Source organism: Canis lupus, chromosome 19 (assembly GCF_011100685.1).
Source record: "Canis lupus familiaris isolate Mischka breed German Shepherd chromosome 19, alternate assembly UU_Cfam_GSD_1.0, whole genome shotgun sequence".
Lineage (NCBI taxonomy): Eukaryota > Metazoa > Chordata > Mammalia > Carnivora > Canidae > Canis > Canis lupus.
In genome coordinates this window covers 4140652-4158229 of record NC_049240.1, presented here as the reverse complement: position 1 = coordinate 4158229, position 17578 = coordinate 4140652, and the positions used below count along the sequence as shown (strand labels likewise).

The 17578-nt window shown below is 43.0% G+C and overlaps 1 protein-coding gene across 2 annotated transcripts; it reads right to left on the bottom strand.

Moving 5' to 3' along the window:
• Positions 1–5511: 5511 nt before the first annotated feature.
• On the bottom strand, positions 5512–17307 carry MGARP (mitochondria localized glutamic acid rich protein). 2 transcript variants are annotated; one of them, XM_038564601.1, is made up of 4 exons: positions 17178–17307; positions 13087–13190; positions 8579–8672; positions 5512–6322 (listed from the first exon to the last, which is right to left on the bottom strand). In XM_038564601.1, the coding sequence occupies exons 1-4, from the start codon at positions 17257–17259 to the stop codon at positions 5919–5921; spliced, it is 684 nt and encodes a 227-aa protein (XP_038420529.1). In that variant the 5' UTR covers positions 17260–17307; the 3' UTR covers positions 5512–5918. The 2 variants fall into 2 exon arrangements, with proteins under 2 accessions (XP_038420529.1, XP_038420530.1); XM_038564602.1 differs by lacking the exon at positions 17178–17307 and adding an exon at positions 16968–16991.
• Positions 17308–17578: the final 271 nt, after the last annotated feature.

Below are 17578 nucleotides of genomic sequence, written 5' to 3'. Positions count from 1 at the left end.
CCCATACATTTCTTTCAATAGTGAAAGTAACTGTTTAAATTTCAGGGGCATGTCACTGATTAAAACATATATTGTGTTTTTATAAATTTAGTCCTCCTTTATCTCCCTGTCTTCATCAAACAGAACTTGGTTATCTGATTCTGCTGCCATTTTTAATCTTTTGTAACTGATTTCATATTCTAAGCCCCACACTATATCCCATTTTGACTTTTTAAAGATATATATTTTTAATTTTAAAAAAATCAGCCAATGTCTAATAATAAAAATGCTGTTTATGAAATACTGTTAAACTTTCATTACATTTCTTGTTAAAGTCTAGAAAAGGTTAGTGAAATATAGGTTGCTTTGGACTTAAAAGCTGCTGCTTTAGAGATAGTAACATGATCTCTAAATAAACACTGGATTTTAAAAGGAAAAAAATCCTTCTGTATGCAGTCATGTGTGGCATTTAGTACTAGAAATTTTTTTCAGAAAAGGCAAAAATTGGCCAAATTCTGGATCTGCAGAGTACAACTCATTCTTTCTTCATCCCTGTTGAGGAATGTTGACAGGTGACAATACAAAAGCTAGTCTGCACCAAATTCAAAGTTACATTTTATTTCCTAGTTATGTTCACTACATATTGCTGCTTACACTCCCTCACCTTCCTTGCTTAGTATACAACCCTCTTATTTACTCGTAATGTTGTGGATCAGCAATTTGGTCTATGTTCAGCTGAATGGTTCTTCTCTGGTCTTGCCCGGGATCACTCAGTTGCAGTCATCTGGCAAGGACGCTGGAGCTGGAGGGTCTAAGAGGCCTCACTCACATATGTGGGGTTAGTGCTAGCTATAGATGGGGCCTCTCTCTCCATAAGGTCTCTCATTCATGGAGCCCACATCCTGGTCTCCAGGTTCCAAGAAAGTGAGAACTCTCACAAAGTCACTTCCACAGCATTCCATCAAAGCAAAGTACAATGGAAGCTCAAATCCAAGATGGAACAATAGTCTCCATCTCTCTTTCTCTCTTTTTAAGAGTATTTTTATTTATTTGTTTGAGAGAAAAAGAGAGAGAGAGCATGAGTGTGGGGGGGCAAAGGGAGATAGAGATACAGACTTCCAGCTAAGCAGGAAACCCAATGTGGGACTCGATCCTAGGACCTGGGATTATGAACTGAGCTGAAGGCAGATACTTAACCAACTGAGCCACCCAAGTGCCCAAGAGTCTCTATCTCTTGATGGGAAGAGATATAAAGGTACACTTCACGGGAGTGTACGTGGAAAGAATATGTGACTGTTTTTTTCCCCAGTCTACCACACTAACTAATGGCTCAAAATTCACAATGTGGAAAAGATTGATCAGTTTAATTATGTAAAAATTCAAAAAAATCTCTCGTGCTACAAAAACACCATAAGTATAGTAAGAAGATGAACAACAAACATGGAAAATATTTATATCAGAAAAAAGTGTGTTATCTCTAGTACATAAAGAGTTTCTAAAAAAAATAGACAACTAAAGAACTAACAAGGATCTTGGCGGGGACCTCTTGGAGGGGAGCCTGGGTGGCTCAGTTAGTTAAGCATTGGACTCTTGATTTCAGGTCATGTCATGATCCCAGGGTCATGGGATTAAGCCCCATGACAGACCCCAAGCTCGATGTGGAGTCTGCTGTAGATTCTTTCCCCCCTCCTCCCTTCTCCTCTAATCCTCATTATCCCAGGTCAGCTCTTTCTGTCTCTAAAATAAGTAAGTAAGTAAGTAAATAAATAAATAAATAAATAAAATCTTAAAAAAAAAAAAGAACATAAGTATATACTGACCAACTTCAATTTGTGGACTTTAATTGGGTTCTAATTCAAAGAACAAACTGAAGGAGGGAAAACCCTTTGAGGCAGTTGAAGAAATTGGATCACCGACTAGATAATTAGTAATAGAAGGAATTATTATTGCTATCATATTATTATTTTACATACATATTATTATTTTACATTCCAGGTGGTGGAAGATAAGTGGGTGGGACTAAAAATATAGTATTTGCCAAGAGTTGATAATTGGTGATTGGGATGTAGGGCACATGAAGATTCCCTTATACTGTCCTCACTACTTTTGTTTGAAATTTTCCACAATAAAATATTAAAAAGAAAAAAATGCATTTAAACTATTTTCTTAAGATGAGGAAATTCTTTTTGAAAGACTTCTGGTGGACATTATTGTGTCTGAATAAAATACTTAGAATTGTGGTGATTCATCCTGTGATTATGAAGAAAGCCTACCAAGGACAAAGCCAAGACATTCTTGATAGTAGAGCAGAATAAGACAAACAACCTGATTCTTGATGACTGAGCCACAGGATAAACCAACCTTGGAGCAGCTCAACCTCTGGATACCTAGTTAGATAATAACTGTCTTTGTCATTTAACCCATTTTGAGTTTATTTCTGTTATTTGCAGCAGAAACCATCCTAAGCAAAACAGTGGAAAAGAATGTATTTTTGTGTGTATGTTGAAGTCATAAGTGTGGTACTGGGTAGTGTTTCCGCCTCATCTTACAGACTATTTGGTAAAACAGCATCCCCTTCTTTAAAAAAAGGGCAGCCCGGGTGGCTCAACAGTTTAGTACCGCCTTCGGCCCAGGGCGTGATCCTGGAGACCTGGGATCGAGTCCCACATCGGGCTCCCTGCATGGAGCCTGCTTCTCCCTCTGCCTGTGTCTCTCTGCCTCTTCCTCTCTCCCTGTGTCTCATGAATAAATAAATAAATAAATAAATAAATAAATAAATAAATAAATACATAAATAAATAAATAAATAAACAAACAAATAAATAATCTTTAAATAAAATAAAACAGCATCCCTTAATTGTGCCATAGGCCTTGGACTTGTGAGTCTAATACAGAGTTGACACTAAGACAAATTCAAAACAAACCCAAGGTACCATCCTAATTTTGGAGTTAAACATTGTTCTGTAATGATCCAGTCCTTAAAGTTACTGCTTCTTTGTACTTCTCAAATTCCATAGGCATCAAGCCAATAGTAGTAGATCACCTTCGACTTAAAGACATACTTCTTTTAGTTGTGCTTCATGGATATTACATTTTTTACAAAGAGAAGGTTTATTGGCCTCCCTGCATGGAGCAAGTCTATTGCTGCCACCCGACATGGGGCTTGAACTCACGATTCCAAGGTCAAGAGTCACACACTCTACCAACTAAGCCAGCTCGATCTCATGACCCTGAGATCAGTACCTGAGCTGAAACCAAGAATCGGATGCTTAACCGACTGAGCCTCCTGGGTGCCCCTAAATATAACTTTTATATGCACTGAGAAACCAAAACATCCCTTTAACTTACTTTATTGCAATACCCGCTTTATCGCAGCGCTCCAGAACCAATCCTGCAATACCTCTGAGGTATGTCTATATATTCCAACCTAGTTTACCACGGGTGAAAATCTCAGCGATCACATTGCTACAGAACACCAGGAACTAGCAATCTTCCATCTACCAGTAGTGATGAGGTCCTTGTTACCATCTAGCTGGAGAGTGACGCAATTCCAGAATCCTACTCTTAGTGTCTGCATCCTAGGACCACATCTAGTGCCAATTATCTTAGGTGGAGATCCCTAGAAACAGAGCTTGAAACAGCAGGAATCTGGGGGCAAGAGATCTATGGAAGAGGTGCTGTTGGGAGAATAGTAGAGAGGAAAGCAAGATAGGACAGGAGAGGAAAGCGAAGCAAAGATGTAATCTAGATTGGAAACCAGCTTCAAGCTGAGCCCTCGAGCATGAGTTGTCTCACAGAGTTGGCCCTGCCTTTTTTGGACCAGTATGGCAGTCAGTTATTGGTTTTGAGCAGCCTGGGGCTAGGGCAGGGTGTGTGTGTGTGTGTATGTGTGTGTGCGTACCTCTCCCAGAGGCTGGGAGTAAATACTGGTCCAGGTAAGGGGATCTAAGCAAAGCATCAGCAGCATCCACTACAACACCCCAACTTGCCCCAAGTAACAGCCCAAATCCTACAAGACCCTGCAGGATACCGCCCATCCCTGTATAACTTTGCACTCTTTCTGAAATCATCTCCAACTACTCTCCCTCCTTTTCACTCCACTTTAGCCACTTGGCCACCTTGCAATTCCTCAAATTCTCTAGCATGTTCATGCTTCAGATCCTTTGCACTTCTCGGTTCCCTCATCTGGAATGTCTCTTTTTCCTCTATCCCCTCATGTCTTCACCACTAGGTCCCTGTACACCCTTCATGTGTTTACTCACTAGACAGCTTCTTAGTGAGGCTGTCTCGGGCCATGCCATCTAAAATGACAACTTCCACTCCCAACCAACACTTATAAACCCCTTCCCTTTCACTGCTTTTCTTTTAAAATACCTATCAGGGGCAGCCTGGGTGGCTCGCTGCCTTCAGCTCAGGGTGTGATCCTGGAGATCCAGGATTGAGTCCCACATCAGGCTCCCTGCATGGAGCCTGCTTCTCTCTCTGCCTGTGTCTCTGCCTCTCTTCCTCTCTGTGTGTCTCTCATAAATAAATTTGAAAAATCTTTAAAAATAAAATACCGGGATCCCTGGGTGGTGCAGCGGTTTGGCGCCTGCCTTTGGCCCAGGGCGCGATCCTGGAGACCCGGGATCGAATCCCACGTCGGGCTCCCGGTGCATGGAGCCTGCTTCTCCCTCTGCCTGTGTCTCTGCCTCTCTCTCTCTCTGTGAGACTATCATAAATAAAAAAAAAAAATAAAAAAAAAATAAAAAAAAAATAAAAAGAAATAAAATAAAAAATAAAAATAAAATACCTACCAGTATCTACCATACTATATAATTTTCTTATGTATCTTATTTATTATTTGATCATTTTCTAGAATATAAGCTGCGAAGGGTAGGAATTTTTGTCTTTTTTTTTTTAACCTCAGCACTTAAAACAGTGCCTAGTCCATTACAGGTGCTCACTTAGGATTTGTTGAATATGTGAACGAAAGAATGATTCCTGGCACAAAGTATAAATCCTCAGTAAACATTATTTGAACTGAAATGAAAAATGTTGGCACAGCCTCCCATGTAATACAGACGGGAGAACAGGTATGTATATTGCTATATGCAGAGTTCTCTGTAGATTTTTTTTCACATCATCCTGTTTTGTTTTGTTTTTTTTTTAAGATTTTATTTATTTATTTATAGAGACACAGAGAGAGAATGAGAGGCAGAGACACAGGCAGAGGGAGAGGCAGGCTCCATGCAGGGAGCCTGACGTGGGGCTCGATCCAGTGTCTCCAGGATCATGCCCCAGGCTGCAGGCGGCGCCAAACCGCTGCGCCACCAGGGTTGCCCCCATCCTATGTTTTTAATGAATATATTTCTTTCATAAGACATCCATTAAGGTTCTCTGTAGATTATATGTTTTCTTTGATTGTTCATGTGAAGCTATATGTGTGTACGGTAATCTACAATTCATAATATAACATTTTATTATATTATACATAATCTTTAATATTATAGACTATTTATACATATAAATATTAGCAAATAAAAACAGGCACTAAAGATTTTCCAATTTTATTTAAATGAGTTCAAATCAAAACTCGAGAATCTAGTTAACATACATTGAAGTAAGGTACAGGAATAGCAAAATTAAAGTGAATGCAGATTATATGGATAGCTCGATTCCTGTAACATAAAACTCAAATGCAAAGATGGAATTCCTTAAGCTCTTTACCCCAACGGCATATTCTGATCTCCGAATATGATCTCAGTAGGAAACTATTCAGATGTGCAAAATCTCAAGTCTCTCAATCCTGAAATCTGTCAGTAGACACCAAAAATCTTCAAGGCACATTAAAGCGTTCTAGAAAAGCAGCCTGTTTTGAAGCTACGGTTACTGAAACTACAAAAGCACCCATCAGACCCTCTCTGGCATTTTTCTGCTGAGGTGTCAATCAGCCTGGGATCAGCCTTGGGCCGGGGCCGCGTCAGCACCACCGCGGGCTTCCTCCTGTAAATCATCCCCTGCACAGGCTTCTGATTCAACCGGAGGATTCTCTTCTTCTAGTTCAGCATTTCCACCAAAGCTTTCCCCCTCTGCTGTCCCTTTATCGTGACTTCTGGCAACAGCTTCATCCGAAGCTGCACTGTGACCCTCAGGGGGCATTTCAGGGCCGGGGCCCAGCGCTGCCTTTGTACCCTCGGCCCCAAGCGCAGTGGCCTCCGTGTCACCTGCACAGGCCGAGGCCTCTGGGGCTGCACCTGCAGCATCCGGACTGTCTTCTGCGTCCACCTCCGGAACTTCCACTAACGATACTGCATGGACTTCAGAACCTGCTTTCTCAGCTCCCAAAACGTTCTCTTTTTCACCTTTAAGATTTAGTCCATTAAACAAAGTGTTAAACAGCACGGGAATACGGGGGAACTCTGCACAGTCAGTGTTAAAAATGAGACAAATCTATATGTACTGATAGGACATGGTCTTCAAGGTGGCCTCTTATGTGAAAAAAGGAGCAATGTGTATTGTACGGCACCATATGTGCTAGGGCAAAAGGAGGGAAGATATACCCAGGTGGTTTTTTTTTTTTTAAGATTTATCTATTTATTTATTCATGATAGCCATAGAGAGAGAGAGGCAGAGACACAGGAGGAGGGAGAAGCAGGCTCCATGCTGGGAGCCCGACACGGGACTCGATCCCGGGACTCCAGGACCGCGCCCTGGGCCAAAGGCAGGTGCCAAACCACTGAGCCACCCAGGGATCCCCACCCAGGTGGTTTTTATTTGCAAAGACTCTCTCCAGGAGGCTACGGAGAAGCTGGTATTATTGCCTGCCTCTGGGAGGGAAAATGGGGACCTGCTTTTTCATAAACACTTTGAACCTGATAAACCTTAAAAAATTTTTTTAATAAATATTATTTATTTTAATATAAGGAATGTGAAGACAATCCTGTCTCAACCTCAGTTTTATCATCTGTAAAATGAGGATATTGATAATATCTACCTCACAGAGCTACTGTGAGGGTTGATTAAAATAATGTGTACGATTTATCATACATTTTTTATCATTTTGGTTTAAAACCAAAAGTGCAGGGCGCCTGGGTCACTTAGTAGGTTAAACACCCGACTCTTGAGTTTGACTCAGGTCATGATTTCAGGATCTGGAGATCCAGCCCCTGTGGGGTTTCGCTCTCAGCAGGGAGTCTGCTTGGGATTCTTTCTCCCTTCGGTTCCTCCCCACCCCAGTAACAAAGAAGTGCTATGGAAATGCTGTTATTTCATTATCATTACAATCAGCCTTCTCATAATTGTATTCAGTGGTGGGTTTTTTTTTTTTTTTTAGTAAATCAATTTTTTTTAAGATTTTATTCATTTATTCATAGATACACAGAGAGAGGCAGAGACACAGGCAGAGGGAGAGGGAGAAGCAGGCTCCATGCCGGGAGCCCGATGTGGGACTTGATCCCAGGTCTCCAGGATCACACCCCAGGCTGCAGGCGGCGCCAAACCGCTGCGCCACCGGGGCTGCCCCTTCAGTGGTATTTATTGATGATATTCCATTTCTTACTGTTGTCATGACTAAAAGGCTAAAACTGGCTCATAAGTAGCTTTTCTTTAAAGGATTTTATTTATTCATGAGAGACACACAGAGGAGAAAAAAGAGAGACACACAGAGAGAGGCAGAGACACAGGCAGAGGGAGAAGCAGGCTCCCTGTGGGGAGCCCTATGTGGGACTCGATCCCAGGACCCTAGGGTCACAACCTGAGCCAAAGGCAGATGCTCAACTGCTGAGCCATCCAGGCGCCTCTCATAAGTAGCTATTATCTGTCCCTAAAGAGTGATCATATTCATTAATAATAATGGTATTATAATTGAGATGGAAAAAAGTATTTATTTATAAAAATTTTATTTATTTATTTATGAGAGACACAGACAGAGAGAGAGAGAGGCAGAGACACAGGCAGAGGGAGAAGCAGGCTCCACGCAGGGAGCCCGATGTGAGACTCAATCCCGGGACTCCAGGATCATGTCCTGGACCCAAGGCAGCGCTAAACTGCTGAGCCACCCGGGCTGCCTGGAAGAAAAAGTATTTAAAGCAGCAGTTTAAGGCAAAAAATACACATTAGAGTGAAAATATAAAGTTTCTGTTCCAGTAGTTGCTATTTTATCAATCAGATCACCTGAGGGACTTAAAAGACATGATTGACTGTCCTAATGTCAAGTGTACTTTGGGTAGGCACCCAAAACTGAAACGAAAATTAGTTTTGTGATTCAAAAAAAAAAAAAATGAGGGAAATGAAAGGTGAAGCTGCTGAGAGAGACAGATACTAAAATTATGCCTGCATGAATGGAAGTCTGAGTAGGGGAAAAGGAACATTACCACACAAAGAATTCAAAGTCACTGGTCAGCAGTACAAAAGTAAAACGTCTCATTTATCTGATGCACTCATCCAAAACATAACAATATTCTTTAGGTTTTGGTCGGGCTTTCCCTTTCTCAATGAACTCCCGCCCAGAGCCATTCTATTAAGTTGGTAAAGAAGCCAAAAACCAATAGTATTCCATTGCTAGGCTAGGGTGATGGAAGTCAGTGCCTCAAGGGAAAAAAATAATAAATTCACTTTACCTTGCGGTGGATGTAACTCTGCTTTGTTTTTTTCTTTCAAATTTGTTATATGTTCCGTGGGTTTGGCGTGCTCTGATGTGACCATCTTATAAGTCTGAAAACAAATGTGTGCTTAAGGTTATTTCTGGAGTTCAAGGATTCATCAGGCCAAATTCAAAGGTATCTACGATTCAAAGAAGAGAAACCCAATGCGCACTCTCTACTCTTCTGCTTCCCCTTTGGAAACGTTCACTATGAAGCAGAACACTTTATTTTTATTTTTTTTAAGACTTTATTTACTTATTCATAAGAGACAGAGAGAGAGAGAGAGAGAGAGAGAGAGCAGAGACATTTTGGCATTTATCCCCAAGAAATGGGGCCTGATGTGCACACAAAAACCCATATACAAGTGTTCATGATTGTTTATTTGTAATAGCCAAAAGCAGGAATCTGTCTGGGTGTCCAACAGCAGGTGAATGGTTAAATAAACTGGTACACGCATAACATGGAACAGTATTCAGGATTAGAAAGCAATGAGCTGTCAATACAGGTATAACAATTTGGATGAGTCTCCAAGGAAGTATGCTGAGGGGAAAAAGCCAGTCTCAAAAGGTTATGTACTTTATGATTCCATTTATGTAGCATTCTTGCAGTGGAAAGTGATAGAACTAGAGAACGGATTAGTGGTGAGGGCCAGGAAGAAGGGAGGGGAGGGGCAAAAAGAGACTGAGGGCAATTATAAAGGGCTAAATGAGGGAGCCTGTATCTTCACAGTGGTGGTGAATACACGAATCTCCATGTGACAGACTTGCCCAGAACTAAATACACACACATATACACACAATGTGCATGTAAAAGTGGTAAAATCTGAATAAGGACAATGGATTTTTATCCACGTCCATTTCCTGGTGTGATATTGTATTGGAGCTTTCAGGAACGTTAATCACCGGGGGAAATGAGGCAAAGATGATATGAGATCCTCTTGGTATGAGCTCTTATCACTGCATGTGAAACTCGATCATCCCACAATAAAAAGTATGAAAAAAATCTTCCAAAATAGCTTATTTGTAGACCCTCATGAAGACTCCTTATGTAAGCTAGTGTTATTCCTTAAAAGCAGCACTATGACCTGACCATGGTTATTTTCAGAAACAGAACTGGGAATAACACCATCTGAAGCATAGATCCAACGTGCAGGCATCCTTTCATTTCATATTCAAGTAGTCGTCTCTGGCCTGTACTCATATTAGCCAATGATATTTCAAAAATGAAAATCCCACTAGTCAGATAATATTGTTTGTATTATCTCAGCTTTAAAGAAAGGATGGTAGTGATTTATCACTCGGTAGTAGGATGACAGATTTTCAGAATCTGTATATTTGTATATAGTATTCTCAAAATTTCTCATAATGAAAGACCAAGCATCTATTAAAAATTATGCTTTGTGGGCAGTCCGGGTGGCTCAGAGGTTTAGCGCCGCCTTCAGCCCAGGGCGTGATCCTGGAGACCCAGGATCGAGTCCCACATCGGGCTCCCTGCATGGAGCCTGCTTCTCCCTCTGCCTGTGTCTCTGCCTCTCTCTCTCTCTGTGTCTCTCATAAATAATAAATGAATAAATAAATAAATAAATAAATAAATAAATAAATAAATAAAATCTTTTAAAAAATAAAAATAAATAAAAATTGTGCTTTGCAAATCACAAACCATTTGATAGCATGTTAAAATTAGACTGTGGAAATGGAAAATCTATAACCTCAAGGGTGGAAGTGAAATGGAAGTGGCCCTATCAAATCCCACAGGGTTTGGTGAATTCTGATGTGAACCATTGGGGTTTGAAACAGGCAGAGCAAACAGGATCAGCAGGAGTGATGGTCATGGTTTCTGAGTAAGAGCAGGGACTACTCTTCTAGTCGGGTGGGAGCTCCTCGTAGCTTATAAAGCCACTCTGCTGACTTAGCACCCTCCATCCTCAGTACACAGAGCTGAGCCTGTGTAGGGGTTCACAGTCCTGAAATCGCCAGCCCAACAATGAATGACATCCCAAGGAATGTTACCTTTTTGTTGTTGTTCAAGGGGCTAAAACACAAGGTGAGAAGAAAGACTAGTTTAGACAGAATCAAAGAGATGATGGTATTAGACTGATTCATACCCCCGTGGCCAAGAGAACCTACCTTTTCCAAATCTAACATGGTCAAATGCAGGGTGGAAAGAAGGCCTGCCGGAAGAGGCCTTTGGACGGCCTCCAATCTAGACTCTGAAATTTATTTCCAAATGATATTATTTATATTATATTATTTTATTATAATATAATAATAATAATATATAATATATAATATAATGATAATGATATTACTTTATTATATTATTTATGAAACGTTAGTATTTAAAATATCCCACAAATAGCTCAGACCCTCAAAAATTGACACGACCTGTGCCTCTCCCAGATTCTAGGATGTCCTCATAGTAAAAGATTTTACTTGGAAATGAAAAACTGGCTAGTGAGCATCTGTGGATTCAATTCAGATAAATCTAGGACAGCACTTATTTTAGTATAGGACAAGGAAGGGGACTCGAATACAGGTTTTCAAGTGCCTCGTATTCTGTATTTCCTGCTGACAAAAGCCTAAGATTCTTAGGAATTAAAGCTTCCACCATTCAAGAGTAAACCTACATATTCCTAGAAGTGGAAAGGGACTTGGAGACTATCACCTTGTCCAACCTCCACTTCCACTGTGAGAGAACAAGGCTAGAAAGGACTCAAAAGCTCAGTCAGTTTACAACCTTCCAGTTTACGATGGAGAAAGAAAGAATTCATGGACTGGAGCCGTTCATGTCTGGCACTAATAAACATAATTATGGGTACAGTTAGTTCCAGATGAAATTCCATCTTCCAGCTTCCCATATAATCACAAGGCCTAGTCCACTCTGTTTCTTCAATGGCCTACATCCAACAATAGTAGCCCTGGGCAGTGAATTCAACATTAAGCCGTTGAAAGATGGTAGAAGAAACAAATCTAGGTATGAGTGAAAGCTGATAGATGAGGGGCCACTGGGTGGCTCAGTGGTTGAATGCCTGCCTTCGGCTCAGGGTATGACCCCAGTGTCCTGGGATCGAGTCCCGCATCAGGGTACCTGTGGGGAGCCTGCCTCTCCCTCTGCTTGCATCTCTGCCTCTCTCTTTGTGGCTCTCATGAATAAATTTAAAAAATCTTAAAAAAAAAAAGTTTATGACAAAATGATGAATGATTCAATAGACTCATCTTATTTAGTGCGCAAATATTCCATCATTTTAAGTTCAAAATTATGTCATCAAAAGCTTTTTTTTTAAGATTTTATTTATCTATTCATGAGAGACATAGAGAGAGAGGTAGAGACACAGGCGGAGGGAGAAGCAGGCTCCATGCAGGGAGCCCGATATAGGATTCGATCCCGGGACCCCAGGATCACGCCCTGGCCTGAAGGCAGGCGCTAAAACACTGAGCCACCCAGGGATCCCAAAAGCTTTGTTTTACAGTGATTACCTGGGAGGAGTGGGTAAAGGGACCAGGGAAGAAAACACTTTTAATTTTCCATGTCTATTTTGAATTTTAAAAAAATGTATGAATATTACCTTTGTAAAATAATGAAGGTATATAAAGATATGTAAAATTAATAAAAACTATGAAGACAATAAAAAGATTCAGGGAGGAAAGAATGAATAGATATAACACAGAATTTTTAGGGCAGTGAAACTATTCTGTATAATACTATAATGGATATATCATTATACATTTGTCCAGACCCATAGAATGTACAATACCAAGACTAATGTACACTATAGACTTTAGTTAATAATAATGTATAAATATCGATTCATCAGTTGTAACAAATGTACCACACTGATACAAGATTGTTAATGGAGGGAGTGCTGAGAGGAGGTATGAAAACTCTGTACTTTCTGCTCATTTTTCTGCAAACGTAAAATGCTCTAGAAAAAAGTAGTCTATTAATTTAAGTTAATCTTTCCAAATAGTTCTTGTTAAATGTTAATAATAGTATCTACCTAATAAAATTGGTGTAATTATTAAATGAGCCATAAGTCTGTCATTTGATAGATGGATACTCAAACGTCAACTAGTGTTATTAGTATTTAGAATAACATCTTTTTTTTTTTTAAAGATTGTATTTATTTATTCATGAGAGACACAGAGAAAGAGAGGCAGAGACACAGGCAGAGGGAGAAGCAGGCTCCATGCAGAAAGCCCCGTGCAGGACTCGATCCCAGGACTCCAAGATCACACCCTGAGCCAAAGGCAGACGCTCAGCCGCTGAGCCACCTGGGCATCCCTATAATAACACCATTTTTACTGAAAGTCACCCATACTTGGCAGTGTATGATGCATAAGAAATGTTGATTTATACTTTAAAAAAATCTCCATAATCTCATATATTTAATTAATCCCATGTCCTGACTTTAGCAATGCTTTGAGTTTTACCATAGGTTGTAAAATATATGAATTCCTGAACATTATGGTTATTTAAACACTTACATAATATCCACCAGCACTGACTGTGACACCTACAACGAGATAATAGATCATATTTGATCCAGATGGTCCAGGCAATTTGTTAGACGTCATCCAGCGAAGAGATGCTAGGAAAACAAGTTGAAACGCAGTTAGCTCCACCACTTAAGCAAAACTATTTAAAATAATTATATCTTAAAAAACTTTTCCCCATCAGTGAACCTAGAATCTATTAACATCAAGTGCTTTTGGCTTAAGGGAATACAGTATTACAAGGTAGGGTAATAATTCCATTTGACATTTTCCCAATCTAATTTGACAAGTGGTCATGAAACCTGTCACCTTCATGCTTAGCATCATGCTTTTCTTGGAAGGAGTGCAGGCGTAGGTAAGGAGAAATGACAAAAGCACTGAACAATTTTAATAGTCAAACAAGATGCAAAAGAAATCCACTTGCTGTATGTACTCCACCACAGGATTCAATGGAAACGATTATTTTTCCAAAAAGTGAATTAAATATATTTGTACTTAAAACTTACATGTTAAATAAAACATGTTGAAATCCAACACATTTCTATAAATCTATAATACAAATTCATCATATATAAATGTACATACAAATAGGCAGAAATCTTATTTTTTCTAACAAAAGCCTCTAAAGACAGGTAGATATAAGCTTAAGACAAATGTTACAAGGTCATGTTTGAAATAGAAGTACAATCCTGTACAATAGAAATAGATAAGAGTGCTATATTATTATGTTTAAATATATAAACCTTACCTATACCATATGCCCTGGAAGTGAAATTTTTATGATAAACTCAGAGCTAGAAATAACTGAAAGTTCATACAGCTCAAATTCTTTATTTTAAAGATTAAAAAGTAGAGGCATTTATATATTTGTTCATTCATTAAATACAGCCGAGCACCTCCTGTGTGTTTGGCATGGTTAGAATCATTAAGGATATAACTGTGAACAAGACATACTAGGTCCCTAGCCTCAAGTAGGCTACAGACAAATAATTGTAGACAAATAACTGCAATGCAGTAGGACGAATGCAGGAACAGAAGTAAGTAGAAGTTGCAACAACAGCATGGAAATTCAGTGAAAAATCTCAGCTAGTTGGCTCAAGGTACCTGTCACAATTGAAGAGACGTGACCTGGGTTTTGAAGGAACAGTAGAGGAGATTGTCAGATAAATAAGGCAAGAGAAATTGCACTGGAGGCAGAAGGCACAGTATATGCAAGAGTAGGAGAGCTGTGACTGGGAAAGTGCAAAGAAATCGGACGTGGCCTGACACAGAGTATGGGTGTGAGGATTAGTAAGAAGTTGTGATTTGCACACGGCAAATATTAAGACATTTGCACTGATCACAAACCTTTATAGTAGCAATACTAGAGAGATTTCTTGTGTTTTTAGTTTGGATACAAATGACCGTCTCTTGCAAAAAAATATTTTCCCCCACAAATGTACCCAAAGAAGACAGCATAAGAGGTAATGGCTTTGACTTGTGTGTGTGTGTGGGGGGGGGCTTTTGTTCGTTTAAAAATACATTTGTTATTAAATAGGGAATATGTAGCTTCCATACTTGTCAACCAGCCATAGATACCAAAAAGATTATTTTAAGTAGGAAGCAATAAATAACTCATTAGAGATTTAGGTAAAGACAAACACAAATACACTTATGTCTGTTATTTAAAAGAGCAATGAAATGAAAAATAAAGATTAATTAGTTTAATTTGAGCATATCCATACAATGTGAACTAGATATTTGAAATTTTGCAGAAGAATATTTACTTACATGAGAAAATATTTACAATATATTAAATGCAAAGCTATAGCAGAATAATCTATACAGGGCTATCTCACTTTGTGGAAGCCAAGTGCATAAGAATAAAATGCAAGAGGAAAAAAGGTCTGGAGCATTATATACACTAGAACGTAGATGGTGGTTTTCACTTAGGATTACAGGTGACTTCTATTTTGCCTTTTTGCATCCCTCCCAAATGATCGATTACAAACCCAAATTCTTTACTCATTAAAAAGTCATATTTTTAAAAGCAAAACACAGAAAACACAATTTGACCAGGCACAGCTAACATCTTGCTCTTCGATAAAACTGAAAGTTTTATTTCTCATCAACAGAGAAAGTACCAGGAAAATGGTCAATGAACGTTCCTGACTGAAGCCGGGTTTGCAGTAAATAATGGTTCTTAAACTACTTACATAAATCAGGGCTACGAGGAAAAAACAATCAGACGAGAATTAGGGACAGATCAGTGCTGCCACAGCCCGAATTGCTACCCTCCGATTTAGGACTTTTAACCTACTTTCCCCTTATCCCAAGTTGGGAAAGAAATCCTCTGAAACCGTCGTTACAAAAGGGGTGTGTGTGTGTGTTTGCGCCGGACGAGGGTGGGTGTGGGAGTGCAGGCGGGTCCCCAGGCCGCGGTCGGGTCAGGTGGGGGGGTGCAGGCCGGTCCCCAGGTCGGGGGGGGGGGAGGTGCAGGCGGGTCCCCAGGCCTCGGTCGGGGCGGGGACGGGGCAGGGGGTGCAGGCGGGTCCCCAGGCCGCGGTCGGGTCAGGTGGGGGGGTGCAGGCCGGTCCCCAGGTCGGGGGGCGGTGCAGGCGGTCGGGGCGGGCTCTCCTCTCTCCGCACCCCACCCCCCCAGTCACCACCGTCACCTGCCTCGGTCCGGCACCAACCGCTTCTCCCTGTTTCGTCTGCGAAAAAACTGCCTCTGTCTCTGCGCGCAAAGATCAGAGGAAACGAAGATGCCTTCTTCTGTTACCTGCCAGGCAACTTATTCCCGGTGTTTTAAGAGAAAAATAAAGCTAGCGGGACAGACCTTCCTTCCGTCCCACCACCAGCATCACCGCCACAGGCCTAATGAATGTGAAAAGAAAAGGGAAAAAAAGGTCCACAGAATTTCCTGCAGGAGTGTTCTCTCTCTCTCTCTCTAAAAAAAAGGGTCCATACATATTTCTTCAGGAGTGTTTCTCTCTCTGTCTCTGTCTCTCTGTGTCTCTCTCTGTCTTTGTCTCTCTGTCTCTGTTTCTCTCTCTGTCTCTCTCTGTCTCTGTCTCTATCTGTCTCTGTCTCTCTCTCTGTCCCTGTCTCTCTGTCTCTGTCTCTGTCTCTCTCGGCTCGGATGCACGCTCTGGGAGCGCGCCCTTCCCAGGAGGCGTCCGGGGGTGCGGGGCGGAGGCCGCGGGGCTCCAGGCTAGAGCCGCGGGCGGGGGGGGGCGGGGGGGGGGACACGCGCGCTCGCACCCCGCGGGCCGCACCGCGCTCCAGGCGCTAGAGCCGGCGCCGCCCTGCTCCTCGAGGTTCAGTTAGGAAGCCTCAGCTCGCCCCGCGGCCGCCCCTTTAGGACACCTCTGCGCACCCCGTCTTCCCTGGCAGCCCCAGATGGAGGGGTGGCAGGTCCGGGGACGGCGGGGCCCAGCCGCTGGAACGGGGGACCGCTCCCGGTTCCCGGGCAGCCCCAGGGAAGGGGCTTCGAAGGCCCGTGGAGTCCCGGCTGCCCGAGCCCTGGGCGAGCCTCGGCTGTACTCGCTCGGGGGCATTTACCCGACGTCTGCGGGGCCGCGGGGCCCCTCGCCCTCCTGGCCGCCATGCGCGTCCCCCGCCGCCCTCGGGCAGCTGCAGCGCCCTGGTCCCTAACGTCTGTGCGGCCCGCGGGGCCCCTCGCCCTCCTGGCCGCGATGCGTGGCCCCCGCCGCCCTCCGCGCTCCGCCCTCGGGCAGCTGCAGCGCCCTGGTCCCTAACCTCATAGAGGTGCTCAGCTACGCAGCCGTCAGCCAGGCGCCCTTCTAAGCGCTTTAACCGCATAGTGACTCCTTCCGACTCACCCCACTGCTGTCCCCATCTCAGAGATGAGGAAACTGAGGTTAACTCACTTGCCCCAGGTCAGGATTCGGACCCGGGAAGCCCGGCCGGGATTCCGAAGGGCGCGGGAAAGGCTCCCTACTTCCGAGGTCTTCCCGACCTTCGGGGCGTCGCCCCCGGACTCGCCTCCCTCCGTCCCCCCACCCCCACCCCGGGGGCTCGGTGCCCCCTTCCGCAGCCCCGGCCGCGCTCGGCAGGCCCCAGGCCCGCGCGACACTCACCGTCCTTGCGCAGCGGCGCGGGCCCGGGGGGCGCCCTGAGGGGCAGCGCCAGCGTCCGGGAGACCGCCCTGCGGAGGTACATCGCGCCCCGCGCCCGCCGCGCCGCACACTCGGGGCCGCGTGCGGCTGCGCCCGGGGAGCGGGGAGCGGGGAGCCGGGAGCCGGGAGCCGGGGAGCCCCGCCCCGGGGAGGAGCGCCCGCCGCGGCCCAGCCCCGCGCGGCCCGGGGGCGGGGGTGGGGGCGGGGATGGGGGCGGGGGCGGGGCGGCCCGCTGGAAGTGCTCCGCGATTCGCGTGACATAGACGCGGTTTACCAGCCGGGTGAAATCCTGACCCCGTTTTTTGTTTGTTTGGGGTTTTTTTATTATATTTTTTAAATATTTATTTATTTATGATAGACCT

Coding starts and splice junctions, on each gene's coding strand:
- MGARP (XM_038564601.1), bottom strand. CDS start 17,259: ATGTACCTCCGCAGGGCGGTCTCCCGGACGCTGGCGCTGCCCCTCAGG. Junction 8,673..13,086: donor TCAGTGCTGGTGGATATTAT/GTAAGTGTTTAA, acceptor ATTTGTTTTCAG/ACTTATAAGATGGTCACATC. Junction 6,323..8,578: donor AGAGTTACATCCACCGCAAG/GTAAAGTGAATT, acceptor TAAATCTTAAAG/GTGAAAAAGAGAACGTTTTG.